The 20,861-nt window shown below is 39.7% G+C and overlaps 2 protein-coding genes across 6 annotated transcripts in view; one reads left to right on the top strand and one right to left on the bottom strand.

The window, feature by feature from the left end:
* Nucleotides 1-7,818: 7,818 nt before the first annotated feature.
* Nucleotides 7,819-18,224, top strand: CCNH (cyclin H). Of its 5 annotated transcripts, XM_027656939.1 has the most exons (9): nucleotides 7,822-7,953; nucleotides 8,073-8,195; nucleotides 9,354-9,427; nucleotides 9,672-9,882; nucleotides 10,189-10,352; nucleotides 12,154-12,224; nucleotides 14,652-14,763; nucleotides 15,326-15,386; nucleotides 17,235-18,224. In XM_027656939.1, the coding sequence occupies exons 1-9, from the start codon at nucleotides 7,837-7,839 to the stop codon at nucleotides 17,277-17,279; spliced, it is 978 nt and encodes a 325-aa protein (XP_027512740.1). In that variant the 5' UTR covers nucleotides 7,822-7,836; the 3' UTR covers nucleotides 17,280-18,224. The 5 variants fall into 5 exon arrangements, with proteins under 5 accessions (XP_027512739.1, XP_027512738.1, XP_027512740.1 ...); XM_027656938.1 differs by lacking the exon at nucleotides 15,326-15,386 and having other exon boundaries at nucleotides 7,819-7,953; nucleotides 8,082-8,195; XM_027656937.1 differs by lacking the exon at nucleotides 15,326-15,386 and having other exon boundaries at nucleotides 7,821-7,953.
* A 469-nt stretch (nucleotides 18,225-18,693) lies between these two features.
* RASA1 (RAS p21 protein activator 1) overlaps nucleotides 18,694-20,861 on the bottom strand; it is a 51,187-nt gene continuing 49,019 nt past the window's right edge. Inside the window, exons 24-25 of the mRNA XM_027656936.1 lie at nucleotides 20,250-20,384; nucleotides 18,694-19,676 (exon numbers count right to left, since the gene is read on the bottom strand). Coding sequence (XP_027512737.1) covers nucleotides 19,593-19,676; nucleotides 20,250-20,384 — 219 coding nt within the window. The 3' untranslated portion in view covers nucleotides 18,694-19,592. The remainder of the gene's footprint in view (nucleotides 19,677-20,249; nucleotides 20,385-20,861) is intronic.

The raw sequence follows: 20,861 nt of genomic DNA, 5'->3' as shown, positions 1-20,861 counted from the left end.
GAGGCGAAGGCTCTGGGATGGGCACTGGTAGCTGACAGTAGCCCCCAGTGCACCATGCACTTGATCAATCATCCAGACCCCATAGGTACTCTTTGTAGGAGTCCAGGAGGCTCATGCAAGGCTATGAACACTCATCCTCACTGTCGTCGGAGATTATGAATAAAGAGGTTCAGAGGCATTTCTAACATAACATGACACATTTCAAACTTCACTGAAATTAAAGAAAACTTGCTCTCTAATCTGAAGTATTTGATGCTAAGGTTGTTCAGAGATCTTTTTTGAGAAGTGGCTTTTCCCTCTTCATGTGTGAATTCAAAGCCAAAAATATTTTTGTCTTATTTTTTAAATTATTAAATAAAAAAAGGTTTTACTAGTGATCTATAAGGATTCAGATTTTGTTGTATAAAATCACTAAGAGGACTGCAGATCTCCAAATGCTAAGCATCAGCCTAAATCCAGAGAAGTTGTAGATGCACTTTCAATTTTTTTCCCAGGTTTTTACCAGTTCTGGATATGATGGAGAAATGTCCAGACTCTTGAGATTAGCTGAATATTTTGCATTGTTTAAAAAGCTGAGCTGCAGTGCTGTGACCGTCTGCTGTGTTTACTGCCATGTTACCTCAGATGGCTTTATCTTAGTTCACTCTCATTACTAGACCACGTAGATTTCTATCAATAGCAATTGATACGTTTAGCCACTGTATTCATTTAAACATGCAGTAGTATTTGCTTTGTATTAGTCTCTAAAGAACAGGTCTAATCAAAATGCCCATGTATGTTGGTACGAAGCAGCCAGTGACCTGCGAATTTATTGAAGAAGGTCAGCAGTTAATGCCATGTCCATGCCATGACTTAATATATAAGGAGTACCCAGGATTTATTGGAAGAAGTGAGAAGGAACCATGCAAAGCATGAAGCATTGATTTAGAAATCGATCTGTGATTTTCTAATTATTTAATCATTATTGTGAAATTTACAATAATTTCATTGTTCCTGGTTTAATAATACAACAAGAGTAAACGTAGTTAATGCCAAGTGGAAAGCCAGCTCTCCACATATTACAAAGTATTCCTGTGTCACATGTTAAGGCCTATGCTCAAGAAGATATGGCACAACTAATTTTACTCTGTCTTTTCTGAACTTACAGTATACGTTTGATGTTTTTTAGAAATAATTCTGAAACTGTTAATTATTTGATGTTAAGAAGAAGAGAAAATACTTAAGAGACTAATGTCATGGTCCTGAGAATGCACTGCTAGCAATTCAGGGCCCTTCAGACATGGAGAGTCACAGACAACTTATCTCTTTCCCCAAGGCCAAAAGAAAACTGCAAATCCTCTTGGGAACCATTTATATTTCTGATAATATTTCTTCTCAACCACTCTGTTGGGACTGATAAGGATTTCTTTCCTACGAAAACTCTAGAATGAGGAGAATCTATTCCACAATATTCATTGCAATCCAAGAGTTCTCTAGGAATGTCATGGTACAGGCTGCTGAAGCCCTTTGCCCTGCTTGCCCCTCTAAACTTCTCCTCCTCCTTGTCACCAAAGAAGAGCTTAGCATTACAAAAAGTGACAGCGAACATGAGGCAGCACAGTTCAATTTCAAGATTTGCAAAGGCATTTTCATAAGGCAGTCTTTCTGCGACACAACCCCTCTTTCCATCATGAAAGATACTTTTGAGTAACAAGAAGGAAGATCTATTCCATTTCTTGCAGCCTCCTATGTTCTCAGGTCAGTGGTTAGGTCAGGAAATCTTGTATGCACAGCTAGTAGTTATTTAACCATCAGAAAATTACTCCCTGATAGGCAAAAATAACAGTGTATTCTGACTAATGGATCAGAACCATCCTCTTCATGAGAGATTTCATATCATCCAATTTGCCTGACAATTTTGGTGCATCTATTTCTCAAATTTCTCATTCATTTTCTTCATATCTTTACAATGAAGCTATAAAAGCATTTGCCAGCCTTCTTCAGATTCTTTCATGTTGTACTTATTTCAGGCATTTTAGTTTAACAGAGATCTAGTTCCTTCTTTTCAGTATATCCTACAGACAAGAAAGAAGAAAATGTTCTGTCAAATTTAATGCAATGAAGAAGTCTAAACGTAAGAAAAAAACCCATAGCTAAACACATTTATACAACACTGAACTCTTTGAAGAGCTACTTCCATAAATCCAGCGAAGAACAAGTTCCACAGTGCCACAGAGCAGAACAGAAACAATGTAATTCCCACACAACACACAGATGACCTAGGTAATAAGGAACAACGTAGAAAGAGTAAATTTCACAAACTACGAAATACTGACTGCCAAACTGTATGCATTTAAGAAAGGAGTTTCGATTCTCCTGGGTCCACAGTCAGCACAGAGAACTTTCTTAACTGTACATAATTTTATTTCATTTATTTAAAATTATAAAGAATCACTTTCCTCTGTAATAATTGCTAGTGGAAGAGATGATGAATTCCTATCCCTGTCTCTAAGTTCACTTTGTACCAACAGCTTAGTGAAAACAGCAACTTCTTCATACAAAAAAGAGAACTTTTCTTATTATGGTCTAAGACCCACTTTTCAATTTTTGGATGTCTCCAGTTGCCATGGCTTGCTGCAATTCTATCAGGTACTAAAGATTCAGAATCAGATGCATAGCATCAAACTCCATTATCTGCAGCATTTAGACCAGAGGACGAAAAGTCACATGAGAGAAAGGATTGGCACACCACACTTTCATATGTGCAGTGCTCACATGTAAAGGCTTCTTAGTATGCCATAGCCAAATGCACATACTGTAATCACACAAAGTAACTTTAATTTTCAGTATTTGCATGTCTTAGGACAGGAGAGAGAGCTCATGGAGGCTGTACGTACAGAGTCAATGCGACTGAGAAATCTTTAGTAAAAGCAGCTCATCTTCATACTTTCCAATCACTGTGCAATGACGTAGCAATTTGAAGTAAGGTCCAGCTGCAAATAACCCTGAAATTTTGGGGGATTCACATCAAACCTTACCTTTGCAAGAACCTTTTTTCTTTATGTTAAAGTGAACTAAAACCCCAGATCTGAGCACTACATTCTGGTAAAATTCAGGTCCAGACCTGCATCTCAAATTGCATCTCAGATTTGTTTACATGTTACTTTGGTTTTTCATGATCATAAGCCTTTTGTAAGACACTTAAATGTCATAATTGTCATAACTGTTAAGATCGCTGAAGGACTTTGTCCACTCTCGCAAACTATATAAAGAAGCTGAGACCACCAAAGCCCACCCCTCCAAATATGCCTCCCAGATTCCAGGAATTTGTACCATGAGCTAAGCCAGCTGATGGGAATCAAGATAAGATAAAGATAACTATTGCCAGTTATCTCAGGTCTAAGAAGAAGTAAATCAGGCTGGGGGAGAAGAACGTATCCACAAGGCAAGCCAACCCAGCAGCTGTGCTGAAAATCAGCTCTGACTGGGTCCAGTGGGGGGCGGCTGTAGCTCCCAGACTCATTTCTGGGGCCTTCCACCAGATGACTGCATGTGATCCACAGTGTTGCAACAGATCCACAGTGTTGCAAAAGACACTGTAAAATTCCCCCCTGCAGGGGAGGTGCTTAAGCATTCTCACGTGTACCTGAACATATATTCATCCATTGAACTCTGTGTTTTGCGAGACCCCTACCATCAAGAAGACCAGAAAAAGAGGACCAACGGGACACCATCAGGATCCACGAGTGGTGATATCTTTCTATTTACTCTGTGTCTCTTTCACTCTCTTTCTCCTCCCGCCCCCCACTCCCCACTGTCTTTTTCCTATTTCTTTCTATCTCTCTCCATCTCACATTTACTGTTAAATAAAATCCATACTAATGACTTTGGTATATGGTCTTATTTGCACCTTAATTTGAGTAGAGGCATCTCTCTAATAATTCTAATAATCGGATCACTGCTGACTCTTTGCACAACAAATGGCATGGGGACATGTGGCTCAGCCAGGGGACTGGACACTCAGAGACACAGCAGCAGCCGACAATTCCCAGACCTTCCTGCCCTTAGACTGTAAGGGTATAAAAGCTCAGGGGTCCTTTGTTCGGGGTTCCTCCTTGGAGGCATCAGCTCAAGCTGTTATTTTGTTATGTAGTTATTGCACTGCAACTACATTATTTTAAAGATCTGGACAACTGAGATTGCTATAGGAAACCTGATATTGAGCCAGTGAGGAAACCCTCTCTGTCAGTGTGAGTATGGGACGTGTAGCTGTGAAGGGGCCTCAGTCCCAGCTCAGGTAGTGTGAGAGTGACTGCTAGAGTGGCTCCTCTGGATGGTTGGGCAGGAAAGTTTCCTTAACACCTTTAAGAGAGTGTTCGAAGTGCTCAAAAACCTAAACCAGATGTTTCAACACACATCTAGGTTGGAAGTGGTCTTCAAGCTATTTTCTTATTCCTCAGTGGCTAAGTGCTCTCACTTTAAAGTACACTTCAGGAACACTTGATTCCAAAGAAATCTCTGCAAACATGCCACAGCTGCAATTTCTGATTATGAATACAGTTGCATGAATGACACAGAAGTCCACATTCTCAGTTTCTTCTTAACTCCAGGGTATCATCCATCCAAAAATCCAGTGATGACTTTTCAGCATCAGTATCAATAATTTAATTATATTCTTATGGGATGACATGTTGGGAGTGAAGAGGGATGGCAAGAATGAAGTTGTGAAGAAATCAAAAACAAAGAACACCAAAGCAAAGTCGGGAAGGGAGAAATAGAGAAGGAAAAGCAAGAAACAAGGGATGGAAGCAACAAAACTTTCTTGGTGAATGATTCAGGACACATCAGTGAAAAATGGCAAAAATAACCACTGTCCTACACAAAAGCCAGCTTTGGTTCTTAGGCTTTAAGCAAATCTTGTGCTGATTCCAATAGACATCCCGCATGGTATCAAAAGGAACATCCAATTCTGATTGCCCAGCAGGAATTCAGCCCTCCCTGCTGAATGAATTGGATGCCTGAATTTAAGAATAAACAAACATCTCTGCCTTAGCATATTTCAGTTTTGCTGCTATGATTTGTTGGTTTTTTGAGACTGTATACTTAATGTGCTTTTGAAGTTATACAGTATTAAATACAAAAGGTTTTCCTTAATATTTAAAAATGCAAAGGTCGGAAATTCTAATCTGATGGGTTTTGGTCCTTTTTTGCTTATTTAAAGTCTGTGTTTCTGCTGAGAATCTTAAAGTTTATGTCTTTGTATTGCATATTCAATATAAGTGAATTATAGCTATATATGTATATATTTTTGTACTGCTTGGAAAGGCAAGCACATTTTGGGACTAGAGAAAAAGGCTCCTTAGATGAAATAATCTCACTGGTGTTAGTGAGACGAAATAAAAATAAAGTACGAGTTAGCACAATCCAGAAAGGTCAGAATTGATTTAAACTAGTTTCAATGTTAGGAAAATTGATAATCAAACACTGCAAAATCAAGAAGTCCTAGGATATTAAAACATTCAAAAAGTGAGGACTAAAACATAATACTTAAAACACTGAATTTAGGACTACTGATAAATTCTCAGTAGCATTAAATACAGCAAATATGAACATCATGGGGTAATAAATTGATGTGTTTTCTCCTCTAAAGCTTTTAGTTCTCTCCAGGATCTTCAACAAGGGTGACTGCTTCTCTAAAACTACCATGTTTTAGGCTAGTTAGTATCTGCAGCTTGCAGTTAGGCTTAATAATAATGATAATGATGATTTTAATAATAATATAAATCAGGAAAATAATTATGTTAATTTAGCTGAATGAATGACAACTCAACTGGAGGGCTATGCACTTGTGTTCACAATCCTCTTACCCCCATATTCTTTTAAAAGGGCACTATCAATATCAAAGTTGAATTATTTTATGAATGTTTACTAGTGTTTTCAACAGTAAAATCTACAGGGGAAGCATCTGGGATTTAGTTATCTTTCTCTTCTTAGGTGGTGTGTGCGGTGCTTCTTGGCCCTTCTCGGTCTCCTCTAGATGTTCCAAGAGATTCTGGTTCCCTGTATTCCCCAAACAGAGAAAAAAAAACATTTACAGCAGCCACAGCTGTCACAAAAACATTAAGAAAAAGACTTCTGTGGCACAAGTAGGCAAAGTATGCTCTGTTTATCATATTTAGGTGGTGGATATTATTTACACTTTCAGACAATTTTTCTGAGAAATGGCTAAATTTTAAAATGCCTAGGCAACTGGATAGCTTTTATTAGATCTTAAGGTTTGCTCTGTTACCTTGTTACTTGTATAATTCTGAACAAATATCCCTGCACATGTCATGTTTAAAATCAGAACAAAAGACAGACTGCAAATATGCACATTTGACTGAACTGAGCAACTGGCTAATAACTCATATAGCTACTCATGCAAAATCAGAGAGTATCTCTAATTTCATGGCTGCCTATGGATACCTCGCCCAATACAGTTCTATATTTCACAATTAAGTTGATGTGTTTTAAAGGTTCAGACTTCAGTTTTCCAAAAACCTTTCAGTTCTTGTAGTTATCTTTCTGATTTTAGAAAAAAAAAATTATACTTACTCTGCCCCTTAATAACGTATTCTATACCATTCTTTGTAGATTTTGTTATTTGCACAAAAATCACACTCAGTATTTGTACTTTTTATTAACTGCTTTGGTTATGAGATAATATTGTGTTGTGGGTAAAGAGATGAAAAGTGCTACTGTGAGAAAAACAATAGAAACACTAGAAACAGTAAGTTCTTGGTTCTGCACATAACTGGGTCACAGACTTGCCAAAGTCTGCCATAAGCATTTTATGATTACATTTCCAAATGTGTTATCTAAATCTGCCTTTCTCCATTTTCAGATTGAATTTTGGAATCACTAATGGTGCATGATACCAGTTAATATAGGACTAAAAATCAGTGAAGTCAGTAGTTGGTTGGTATCCATAAAACTTAAACTCATAAGCCTTTGAAGTAGAGATTCTGAATAGTGAAAGGTATAAAATCAGTGGAGACTTAAAAAGAAAAAATCCTGCTTTATCTCGTATACTGCTCTTGTCCTTTTCAGGAATTGTCATTCCTATTCTTACATGTTGTACCCTAAGACTGATGATGTGAAGTGACACGTTGTCACTCATTATTCTAACATGTGGTTTTTATCATTTCTAATTCGTGATGGAACTGTTAGTATTAGATGGACAACAACCCCATTCTGGTATTTTTGTATCTGTGGTTCTTGAAACTGGAGTTTAGTCTGATTTCAAGCTGGATATGTTAAATTCCTGTAATTTAAGGCAAAGAAATGATAGATTTAGGCTACACAGACAATAAAATTACTTTCTGTGTAGTTTAAGAAAAGAACCTTTTACATGTCCACTCACCAGGAACCATTTTAATTACAAATCCTGACAGTCCACATGTGCTCTACATACTTTTTTCACACACTTCAAGTACAAGCGCAGTAATATCTAAAATTTGTTGGCTGAAGCACAAAGAAGAGGCTATGAAATGCTGCTTCCTTAAATCATAATTGGATCTTATACGCAATGGTTCTTTGGGAGAAAGTAAATGACTAGTGGAGGAATCTAAGGGAGCAAGTTTATAAAGCTAAAACCGAAAGAAAAATAGAGAAAGCTGCTATTCCGCAGAAGTTTATCACGTTGAGGGGGGCTTTTTTGTTTGTTTTACTTTTGGTTTTGTTTTGATTTGGTTTGGTTTGGATTTTTTGCCAGGCTTCTTATCATTCCCGCAGGAGCTCTCCCCGTCCCGCCTCCCTCGGCGGGCGCTGAGGCGACTCCCGGCGGGCCGCGCGCGGGCGCAGCCATGTTGTGCAGCCATGTTCCACAGCAGCACTCAGCGCCGGCACTGGACCTTTCGCGGAGAGGAGGAGCTGTCTCGGCGCCGGGCCGAGGCGAACCGCCGGGCCCGGGGCAGGGCCGTGGCCACCGGGAAGGTGCGCGGGGCCCGCGGGGCGGGCGGGGAACGCGGGAGCGGGGCGGAGGAGCAGGACCGCGGGGCGAGAGCTGAACGGGCGGGGCAGCCCGAGTGAGGCGCCGCTCTGCCTCTCTCCAGGTACCACAGGGCGAGTTGGTGCTCCTGGAGCCGCACGAAGAGCTGGCAATATGCAAGTACTACGAGAAGCGGTTGTTGGACTTCTGCGCCGTATTCAAGCCCGCGATGCCGCGGTCCGTGGTGGTGAGTGAGCGGCGCTGGGACCGGTCCACCTCGGCCCCCTCCTTCTTTCGCCTGCTGCTGTTTGCTTGGCTTGTTCTTGAGACCGCGGATGTCTTTAGAGCTAATTTCTCTCTTCCAGCATTGCAGTCTGTGCCTGCTTCTTGTACTTTTTTTTGTTTTCTGAGCCGTGCAGCCATTTCAAAACGAGTTGTTTCTCGGCGTGATCTTCTACTTGTGGCTCCTACCCTTGCGTGGGTGATTGGACTGCTTTGTTTGACTGAACTGTTGTGGTTTGTACACTTTAGCAAAGGGCAGAAACAAAGTAATGGTCGGTGGTCGATGGTAACGATTGATGTTACAATAAAACGGCGATGATACAGTGAAGCAGTCTCACAGTAGCTCAAGAAGGCAGTCGTTTGGGCTGTCGTTCTCAAGCACTGCTGCTTGTCTGACCACAGAATAAGCTGGATCAGCGTTTGTACTGGTAGTTAACTAACCTACGAAGGAGAAAGAAAATTACGTTGAACTGACTTGCCTTGAATGTAGGCGAGTGTTTCAGAAGGGAGCGTTGGGGACCTGCAGCCGAAGCCGAGCCATTAAGATGAACGGCTTGTATTTGTGCCCTGCTAGTCCTCCCTTCTTCTGGCAGGTGTGGTGAAGAGTGCCCTACTTGAGGATGCCTTTGAAAGGTGGCAGTAGCTGCCATGGCACATTCTGTGAAGCTGGACTTATATTTGAGAAGTGGCCCCTGTAGAGTCTCGTCAAGCAGTGATTTTGGAAAACACCTGTTTTCATGTTGATAAATATGTTCCAGAAATTACTGATCTAAAAATTCAAATGGTTAGGATTGCTTGCAACTTCTGGTATAATATTTTTTCAGTCTTTGTTTTTTAAATTTCATTTGAATACCAGATTTTTCTCATGAAGAGACTTTAGGGTTTTTGAGCATTGTCTTGCAAAATATGTCTAAAAATAAAAGAGAAGATTTTGTAAGGCTGTCATATTGCTGGCATAAATGAAATATTTAATGACATGGCTTTGTGTGTGTCTTAATGCCTTAGCGTATCCTGTATGCCTGTAGTATATATTCAGACTTGCCTGATCTGTGACGTTTTTCTAATGTATTTATTTTTTCTTTATCCATTTTTGTTTCTTCTCTTCCCATTTTTTTCAATTTAGGGAACAGCTTGCATGTATTTTAAACGATTTTACCTCAATAACTCAGTGATGGAGTATCATCCTCGGATAATAATGTGAGTTATCAACACTTCTTGAGTTATTCTGCCAAGTGGAACATTGGAAGTATAATCTTTTATATTTGTGAAGACCTGAAAAAAAAGGAGAAAGGAAATCTGAGAGCTTAAATAGCCATAAAGACAAAGTATGGTCAGAACATGGTGTTTTGTAGATACAAATTTTGTGAACAGAACTCTTGATAAAAGAATCGATACTCCATAAGTCAATTGTTCACTAATTTGTTTTTTTCCCCTCCTCAAGGCTAACGTGTGCATTTTTGGCCTGTAAAGTAGATGAATTTAATGTATCCAGTGCACAGTTCGTTGGTAACCTTCGAGAAAGCCCTCTTGGACAGGAAAAAGCTCTTGAACAAATACTGGAATATGAACTGCTGCTTATTCAGCAACTGAACTTCCACCTCATTGTCCACAATCCATACCGGCCATTTGAGGGATTTCTAATCGATTTGAAGGTAATAAAAAACTGTTTGATGTGCTTCATGCTCTGTGTAGTAAAGTAATACAAGTCTGTCATGTGTTCTGTTAGAAAACTTTATTTCCTTTTGTACCTGTGATCTTAAAAGATCTAATTACTAAAGTGATAAACAAATACCTTAAAGGTGGTTGTTTATTTTTGGTCTTTAAGCTTTTTAGGCTATTTTTGGAAAAAGAGGAAGGCCTGCTACTTTTTAGCTTTGTAAAGTGTTGTTTTGTGTGTTCTGAGCTCACAAACAAGAAGGAGGAGCAGCCACTTACTTTCCTAAATGATTACTTTTTAGACTCGATACCCAGTGCTGGAAAATCCTGAAGTTTTGAGGAAAACAGCTGATGACTTCCTCAGTCGAGTGGCTCTGACAGATGCATATCTGCTCTTTACTCCCTCACTGATAGCTCTCACTGCCATATTATCTAGTGGTTCAAGAGCAGGAATTAATATGGAAAGGTAGTATTTTCTTTGTATAGATATGATTTAAACAGTTTTTTTGGTTCCTGTATAAAATTATTTTGCTCCAGGCATTCTTAACTAGTAGAATTGTGTATTTACTGATTGTTAGCACTGTTATGTTCTTTAGGTGTGTTTCAGAATTGTAGTGGTACTGTTGGTTTCACTTTCAAAAAGTAGGTGATAAATGCAGTTAGTTGGTGTCTGGTTATTATATGCCTTTGGAAGAACAAAAAAAAAAGAAACCTGATGACTTTGCCTCAGTTAGAACAGTATAGGATTTTCAGACTCAAAGATTATGGTGAAGAAAGTGGAAATACAGGAGCAACTGAGTTTCTTAAGAATCACTTAAAGAAAAAGTAAGATTTTTAAGGTTCCAGAGTCAACTGAAATGACACTGAACTGACAGCTACTAGGCATGCTGAAACTTAAGTGCTGTATTTGGCTGGTACAACTGTTCATTTTCCATGGAAACAAACTAATGCTAAGGTGCTGTTTTAAATCAGTCCCCACTTTTCTTTCTGTGCCCTAGCCACTGGTGTTTGCACAGGCATTATCAAACACTTCCGTACCTTTGCTGAAATGTGTAGTTTGTTTGGTTTGGTTCTCTTAAGGACAAAACATATGCTTTTCTTCAGAAAAACAGCTCAGGTGGTTCCTGTAAGGAGCTGTACCTGGCATGTTATAATCACATGCCTGTGACCATTTTGCATCTGGAGTGTAACACCTGCAGGCAAAATGCAAACAGTTATTTTTAAATAAACTAGTTACTTTTAAATAAACCTCCTCTAAATGAATCTCAGATCTCTCTTGTTCAAAAAGAAAGAGTATTATCTACAGGGTTCACTGTCCTTTCAAAATTTTATAAAAACATTCAGGTGCTTACTTGAACTTGAACTTGATCTCCTTCCTAGATCTGCAATTCTCTACTGCTAGTGCAAAAATTCAATAAAGCGTGTTTGCAAAAATACTAAAAGTACTAAAATAATTTGTAGATAACATGGGAAATGAGGTATCTGAACTTCGTTTGCATGTTCAGGAAGAACTCAAGTCTTTGTGACCTGTCTGCACTATGCAGTTGTTATAACCTAGTTATTTATTATTTTACTTGAGTTTTTGCTGCTGGACGAGGGAAGCAAGTGCTGGGTCTGTGGACCTGTCAGCAGGTGGGACAGAACACTGGAGGGTTTTGAAAGCCTGTTGTTCCCATGATGGAAGGGATAAAACTGCTTGGTTGTTGTGAGTCTTGGTGAGGAGTGTTGGGGTTTTACCCAGGCAGTGTGTGCACGTATTAGTGTTCTTACTGAAAGGAAGTTTGAATCTCAGTAGGAAGAAGAAGGGACCCACAGGCTCTTACAAGACAGCATTTAGAAATGGCTTTTAGCTGCCAAAAGAAGCAGGCCCATCTTGCAAGCTCTGTTGTCTGTTGGTCAGTCTGAAAAACACTCTTCTGTAGTTTTGGCTTGTCCCCTAGTCATACTGTGCCATAGTGTGATGTTACCATAGAATCTTAAACCTAATTTGTCTTAGCTCTGTGAGGCTTATTTAGAAATGTTGAATTCTGCAGTGTTGGAACTTCAGTTTCTCAGATGGCTGGGGAATACTTTTGTCAAGTTCTTACAGTGACAGATTTGCTTTTTTATCACTTTATAGCACTTACATAACCGAAGTGTTCTTACTTAGTCTAATCATAAAGCTCTAGCAGACATAAATAATAAATAATACACTTTTATTAACAGATAGTAACTGCCACAAATAATTATGGCACTTTAAAAATTTATTCTTCTATGTCTCTTTGAAGCTATTTATCAGAGAGTCTTATGCTGAAAGAGAACAGATCAACCTTATCCAGACTACTAGATGACATGAAATGTAAGTAAACATCGGAAAAGTATGATAAAGAGTATCTAAAGAAGAAAAAACCAAGTTTTTCCAAATAACAAAAGCTTTAGGCAGAAGGGTGTGCTTCAAGTGGTTTTCTTCACCTCAGGGCATGCATAAGGTAAGTAAAACATGGGCAGTGTGGATGGATCATGTGGATGGAAGGGGAGAAAACACTGAGACACAATGAACAAATTAAACAAATGAAAATGAATAAGTGAAATAAATGAAAAGAGAAGTGGCCTACCTGATGCTTTCAGACTAGCAGCTGACTTAAAAGTGAGAAATCTATTTTGGGAACTAGATAATGGTTTTTGTAAGACAGGATTAAATGACTTTTCAAGTCACTGTGTCTTAAAAATTGCAGCTTCAGGCAAAGCCTGCACATTACTACTACTACCACCAGAGGGTACCTTTTGTAAGCTGAATGACTGATGTGAAGTGATATGCCAGGATTTCTACTGTACTTCTGTTTTGCAGCTATCAACATATTTCAAAAGATGCTTAGCTTCACTAGTGTGACATATATGTGTGTGTGTGTATGTATATATTTTACAAATATCAATACTACTACCATAGTTTAGCTAATAGGGAATATAGTCTGCTGATTATTACCTTTTTTTAATTAAGTGAAAAGGCTAGGATATGAAATTCCCAGTAAGTAATCAGTTATTTGATGCTTTAGGCTAATGCATGCATTTAAATGAGATTAGTAGCATTGAAGCTTCAGTCTTTGGCAAGGCTTACTTGAGTAGTGAATGCACCATAGGAGTCATCAGGGTCTACAAATTCAATTTAAATTGAATTTACAGAACTTAAGGTGCCCTTCCCTTTCTCTTCTAACAAATTCAGTCTTCAGGTTTCCATTGCTGAGATCAAAGGGAACACTTGGATCACTTAGTCTTCTCTTCCATTATTCTGGAAGGTAGCTTTAGCCCAAAGGCAGCTCTTCCATAAACATATGATGGTTGGAAGGGAATTTGTGAAGCATTTGTAAATGACTTTTACAAAAAGCTGGTCATAGAGAAAAAAATCTTGTTTCTTGAAAGGTAGCTGTAAATGTTACTTGCATTATTAACAAGACAGAAACCAGTCTTTTTTTAAGACAGAGGTACAGTGCTGAATGCAAAAAACTCCTGTGTATTTTGAAGCTTGTTAGCACAGTAACATGAACTCTACATTATTAGAGTTTACCTTGAGGAAATCCAGAGTGAAGTGATGCTAGTAACTGGTTTCAGTAGAGTTATAATTAGGGAAGATAGGAAAAACTGGTGGCTCAATCCTGGCTATGAGGGATAAGCAGCAGCAGCAGCTATGCTGCTGATAAGCTTGTCATAGTCTGACCCCAGCTGGACACCAGGTACCCACCAAAGCCACTCTATCAGTGACCTCCATAGCTGGGCAGGGGAGAAAAAATATAATAAAAAGCTTGGGTGCTGAGATAAGGGCAGGGAGAGGTCACTGACCAGTCACAGTTGTGTGCAAAACAGACACAGCTGGGGAAAGTTAATTAACTGCCAGTCAGAGTATGATAATGAGAAATGAAAACCAAATTTTCAAAGACCTTTCCCCTACCACTCCCTTTTTCCCGGGCTAAGCTTCACTCCTGAATTCTCTCCCTCCACCACAGGAGGACTGTAGTCAGCTTGTTTCTGCCACTCCTTCCTCCTCAGGGAGAGGACTCCTTACACTCTTCCCTTGCTCTGGTGTGGCGTCCCTCTGTAGGAGACAGTCATTCATGAACTTATCTAATGGTCCTTCCCATGTGCTGCAGTTCTTCATGAACTGCTCCAGCATGGGACTATTTCATGGGATGCAGTCCTTCGGAAATGCCAGCAAACCTCCTCTATCCATGGGTCTACAGGTCCCTGCCAGAAGCCTGCTGTAGCATAGTATTTCTAGAGGATCACGGCCTCCTTTAGGCACATCCACCTGCTCCAGAGTGGACTCCTCCACAGGCTGCAGGTGGATCTCCATACTGTTGACTTCCATGAGCTGCAGGGGCACAGCTGTCTCACCATAGGCTTCATCAGGAGCTTCATCAGCAGGGTAATCCCTTTTGGTGCCTGGAGTACCTCTTCCCCTCCTTCCTCACCGACCCTGCTGCCTGCAGGGCTGTTCTTCTCACATATTCTCATTCCTCTTTCCAGCAGCACTTACTGTTGCACAGGTGGGTTTTCACCCCTTCCCTTAAATCTATTAGCCCATTGCTGATGGGCTCAGCCTTGGTCAGTTGTAGGTACCTCCTGGAGCTGGTTGGCACTGGCTCTGTTGTACACAGGGGAAGCTTCCAGCGTCTTCTCACAGAAGCCACCTCTGTAGCCCCCCCCACTACCAGCACCTGGCCATGCAGACCCAACACAACAAGGCAGAGCAGAAATTACTTATGTGCTTAGAGCTGTGTTGTTGCCATTGTAGGCATGAAAAATCTCATCAAGAAATATGAACTGCCAAGGGCTGAAGAGGTTGCTGCTCTGAAACAGAAATTAGAGAAGTGTCATACCTTTGAGCTTGCACTTAATACAAACCCGTAAGTAGATCTTCAATGTGTTAAAATTCTGCTGATTTTATTGGTATAGTAACATTAATTTTTTATCTATATGAGTGATTGAAAATTGAAAACCTCTAAATGTGCACACAATGTTCACATGCTTGCTATGTTAGTGTCTGCTGGGAGCTGAGAACCAAAACTCAGCATAGTGCTTTCAGTAATACATAAATACATTCTTTTGTGCTGATTTGCACTGCAGGCTGATTAAAAAAAACTGGAATCCTCCTGGGTGGCTTCTAAGGTCTGGTGACTTGATGTTGTATGCGATGAGAACTAAGGCCTTTAAAACCACATGATTAAAACAAGAATTGTGTAAAGGATTAATGTTTTCTTAAGAATTATGTGGAGGGCAAAGAACTTGCTGATTTTTCTTTTCTGCCCTTTTCACTTCAGTAGACACTGGACTTGGAGCAAGCTGCTTGTTGAGGCTTTGGTAGTTTTTTTTATGTGACAAGTGTGCCCATAATCTAATCTTGTGGTCAAATAGAAAGAGTCTTAACTTATAAAAATACCTGAACATTTCCCTTCTCATCTGGGTTAGGAAGAAGAGGAAAGGTTATGAAAATGATGAATATGTTGCTAAGAAATCCAAAATGGATGAGGTCAGTAAACCTTTTGTACAGGTACTTGTTTTTCCACTCTTAACTGCCAAGACGAAAGTGACACAGCTACTGAGATAAACTTATGCATCTGTACTACTCTTGTTGCTCAAACCAAGTCTTTTTCAACTTTTTTTTTTTTTTCAAGTGAGCCAGATTTCCTACTAGCCTGTGCTTGCAAGTGTTCTTATATATCTCAGTCTTTTGTGGGGAGGGGGAAGAACATGCAGGCCATCCTTTTTGCTGTTTCTTGTGCTCTGAAAATTTTTAGTTATTTTATTTGGCTTCTTGCTCAAAGCAGAAGTCAGATTCTGGACTAAATTTCTACATCAGCCACTTTGCTTGCATGAATTACAGATTGGTAGCTACTACTTTGGGTTATAAGACCAAGTGTAAAAAAGGTGGAGATAAACTGATGAGGGTGACTCAGCAAATGAAAACAGAATTAAGGTAGTCCTTCACATCTGATCTGACCACCTTCCAGAGCTTTTGTTTGTAACACGGACTGAAAATTGTAGAGAGTCCATTCTGGAAGGGGTGAAGAACTGTGTTTAACTGGACACCTCTTGTTACTAAAGACACTACATCCTGACAGTCAAAAGTACTCTGAGTATGACATTTAGAAAAATGTGCTAAAGGCTGAAGAGGGTTGTCTGCCAAAATCTGAGGATAAAATGCAAAATTTGTGTCTTTCTATAATTCAAGGAGTCTTGCTATTATAGATTATCATAGTAGGTTGATGCTACAGTGTCAAACTAGAATCTAAAAAATTATTTAAACAAGATTATAATAAAACCAGCATTGAAGGTATGTTCTAAGAAAATATGGAACCTTGAACATATTTTCTAACTATGCCATAAAACCTTTGACTAGTGTTTACTCCAAATGCCAGTCTTAAAAAGCATATTGAAACAGGCAACTCCATTTTGCCAGGCACTGGCAAAACTTTTCACTTTCTGACAGAGTGACATAGAGAACAGCTCTAAATGAGCTCTGGAGATTTCACTGGTTCCCTGCCCCAGTTTAATTTGAATTAATTATGCTCTAAGGTTTGAGGCATTTTTGATTTTTGGAGCTTGTTATTAATTCATAATTCTTTTTCCAAAGGAGTAACCTGATTGGATAAATTCATGTAGCCTACAGCATTTCATGATAGGCTCTTGCAGGTCCTAAACTCAGGACTTTTCATTACTGACATATCTGAACTGCCAAGGGTTTGTACTTGTGTAGTTTCAGTTCTGAGTAATTGTCACATGCAAGAGCAGATCTGAGCTGGCCAGGACCTAAAAGAGAAAATGTGCTTAACTTTTTGAAAGCATATACTGGGTGCAAACTGCTCAGACCTCGAGGCTTCATTAATCCTGTCGTTAGACTGTAGTATACAAGTGCACAGTCAGTTTTACTCTACATCTAGACATTGTTTCAAATGATTTATTTGCAGCTGAAGGTTAGTATCAGTAGGAAGGCCAGAACTGGTATGGAGGGCTCATCAGATTAAAGACAGAGGAAACAGACAAGGTAGTTAAGCACAGGTGACTCAGCTTCCAAGGTGATGAGGCCATAAAACAAGATACTAGTAAGAGGTTGCAGTATGAGCTGTGGTGGAAATCTCTACATAGCTGTAAGAAGCATGAGCTAAACCTCAGACTGGTGCTGCAAGGGGCTGCTCCATGACTGTCTCTATGTAAGAGTAGGTATGGATAACTAGCTTTAAGTTTATAGGCCTGACTTGCCACAACTTTTAATATTTTTTTAGTCTTTCCTCTGTTCATGGAATCCTTCTGCGAGTTCTTAAATTAGGACACTACATGCACACATTGCTCAAGGTGTTGTGTTTTTCCCTTCCATTAGGAAGAGTGGACTGATGATGATCTTGTGGATTCTGCATTACCTTAAAGGAAGATGGACTCCTACCACTCCAGGAACGAATTTGGTGCCAGGTGTGATCCTACCTGCCACAGGTTCTTTATATTCTGTGTCATACAGTTTTTATGCTTTCAGTGTTTTATCTTGGCAAAAAAGCCTGTTACTTTCTTAAAATAAAATTAGTGGTAGTTCCTTTAAACCCTCATCCATGAAAGCTCAAATATTAGCAAGAAATACTTGCTTTTAGAAATCTGGCACTCATTTCTGGTTTGGGAACAGTTTGCTGTGTGTGAAGTGTAGTGTTACAGCATGGCAGCCACTAATTTGTTTCATTTTCATATACCCCATTGAAACATAACAGTTCTACAATACACACACTTAAATGCAGCTTTGGGCATTGCCCAATTTCATTTTCTTTGCTGCATTTTGTATGTAACAGGTAGATTAACCAGGCATCTCTGTGCTCAACAATTTTTTTTTACCATGTTGTACTGCCTACAGCCAGCCACCTCAATCCACAAAATAATCCATTTTATACACTCTGTTAAGATCTAAGTATGGCAGAATGAGAGATTGTTAATTACTTACTCTTCTCAGATGCAGTTTAATACAGACTTCCCAGGGTTATGGGACAATCTAAAAAAAGACTTCTGTGGTACCAAGGTCTTGCAAACAGGTTTGTTGTCACTATGGAGAGCATCATCTGTGCCTGCTGAGTGCAGTACTTGCGACACTTGGGAGCTCTCAGCTGTAGCACTGGACTCTCATTTCAAGGAAGCAGTTCAGCTGGACACCAGGGTCAGCACAGCAGAGCCACTATAATACTACAGCAAAGACCTAAAAGTAAAGTCTCTGATTTCATGTGACAGTGAATTGAAAAAGCAGTTCTGATAGACAGGAGAAGCAGCAGTGTAGGTGTTCTAATGGTGTATCAACAACATTCATGTGATAAAATTACTTGATTATCTCAATCTTGTAATTGAATCTCAGCATCCTGTTATGCCCTATTATTAGACCACTGTGTAGAAAAGTAGTACATGGTGATGCTGCAATGCCCTCTGAATCAACAGCACATTTTACTGTTCATTTTTTTAAACACTCTGTGGCAGTGCCATGGGCAAGGACACCTTCCACTAGATCAGGCTGCTCCAAGCCCCATCCAGCTTGGCCTTAAAGGCTTCCAGGGATAGGGCATCCCCAGCTTCCCTGGCACTGTGCCCGTGCATCACCACAACTCAGAGGGAAGCATTTCTTTTTATTAAATCTCAACCCACCAAGGATGTTTTAACATCTACTTTCTCACCTTGTCATGTACAAATTAAGGTGTATGGACAAGGTAATGCTGTTTGGGGGATTTATGCTGAAAAAGTGACAGTGTGAACATTTTAAAGTACACCACATGTAGAGACACTAAAAAATTTCCACAGCAGCCAAAGTTAGCAAGTTTCCATACAGTTGATATGCAGCTTGATTTATTTTAAAAACTCATTTTTCACTTATAAAAATAATATTTATGCTAGACTTACAGTACACAAAAGACCAAACGATACCTATTTTATAAAATGGTTTAATGAACGCATGCATGTCTGATACAATGATCAATAAATTTACTGGATTCAAATTATTTACTGTTGTAAACATTTTACAAAAGCATTGTGATTTATCCGGATATACAGTTCTTGATGGAAGAACTATTCAGACTGAATCAGTGGCACATCAAAAAAATAAAGCTGACAAGACCCATTCTGCATATTCTCTTTCCACATAATTCCAGCGAGAGAAACAGTATGGTATAAAAAGTGTACAGTAAAGATTGTTCCTACCATAACATCAGATTCTGAAAACTGTAAATACAAGTTAAAAGTGGTTGAAACAGTCAAAAGTCATAATTATTGTCACCACTTAGAAATTACAGTAAGAAATGTTATCCAGTTTATAGGTGGTTGTCAGAATGACACATTTCTTCTCATGTCAGTTGATAATTGTTTTCCAACCAGACAGCAAAAACTTTGGCAATCAGAGGTGCTGAAAATAATTTTCAAAGTCCAAGACACAGTCACAGCATTTTCACTGCGGAGGGTGAACTCTACACCAAGGCTCAGAGGTTGTGAAAACTGTTTCCAAGTGGAAAAAAAAAGTGCAAATGTCCTGCACAGATAGCTTAAAAAATCTGCTGGTACAATTATTCACCAGCAGGATCTTTGTTTTCTTTTTGCATAGTTCACACATCACTGGGAACGTGACAGGGTGTGCTGTTTTTGGCAAGAGCAAGAAGAAAGTGGTACTGGTCTGAGTTGCCATGTCAGGCATGCTGGATCCATGCAGAATGCAGGTAGAGGGCTGCTACCTGATGTTGTTAGACACTGAATACTGATTTTGTTTTTGTTGTAGCAGTTCAGTAATGGCCAAAAGCTTCTTAAGAACATGCTGCAGAGAGAGAGTCAGTAAACCACACATTAGCTACTGGAAACAGAACTGTTCTCCCTGAGCAGTGTTTTCAGCATCTGCCCATCAGACCTATGAGTAGGTAGTTTAAATATATTAAAAATAATTAAAAAAAAGAGAGGCAGAGAAAGCATACAGGTGTTTGCTAAGTTTACAGGTGTACAAGTGTACTGGCAAACTAGCGAGGATAAATGAGGTATGAAAAGAAAGCTAATTTAGTTCTCAACTGAAAAAAACCCAAGATCTGAAAACCAATGACCCAGAGAGCCTGTCGGGATATAGTAATTTTGTGTGTTTAAGGCCAGAAACTAAAACTTCCTCTGAAAACTCAAAAAAATACCCCAATTTGGTTTTGCTGCATGAAGAAACAAAACTATGGACTAAGTATTTATCTTCACAGCTAATAACCTCCTGGTGAAATGCCAATATTTTAAAATGTTTATCAGTCACACTGCTACAGAAATACTACAAAAGAATCCCAGTACTGAGGAGTAACTCTGGACATGCCACCTGTACCTGTGATGTGCTTACTAACCCTGCCTGGTGTTACCTTACCTGCATCACACCTCGCTCATTGCTGAGCGTCCGGAGCTCGTCCGAATGTGCCACACAGATCTCGTGCAGGGCTGCCAGATCCCGGGACAGGTCAGTCCGAGAGTGCTCTGTAGTGTCTGGGAGCTCGGGAACATTCTTCAACAGAACAAAACACAGATTTAGGATGCCAAGACCAATTTTGGTCTTTCCAGCTAAATCTCCAGTCCATCTTTCTGTTGTGTATTATAGAGCACTGGGCAATCACCAACCATATGAAGTTCAACAAGGGGAAGTGCTGGATTCTGCACCTGGGATGGGGCAGCCATGGATGTAGGTAAAGAATAGGGAATGAGATGCAGGAAAGCAGTGCCATGGAAAGGGACCTGAGGGTCCTGGTCGATAACAAGTTACATATGAGTCAGCAGTGCCCTGGCAGACAGGAGCCAACTATGTCCTGGGGGGCATCGGGCACAGCATCGCCAGCTGGGTGAGGGAGGGGACTGTCCTGCTCTGCTCTGCACTGGGGCAGCCTCACCTTGAATATTGTGGCAGTTTTGGGTACCTCAATACAGGAAAGATATTAAGGTATTAGAGAGTGTCCAAAGGAGGGCACCGAAGATGGTGAAGGGCCTT

Source organism: Corapipo altera, unplaced genomic scaffold (assembly GCF_003945725.1).
Source record: "Corapipo altera isolate COAL_440 unplaced genomic scaffold, ASM394572v1 61281, whole genome shotgun sequence".
Taxonomy (NCBI): Eukaryota; Metazoa; Chordata; class Aves; order Passeriformes; family Pipridae; genus Corapipo; species Corapipo altera.
This window is presented reverse-complemented; position numbering and strand designations above follow the sequence as displayed.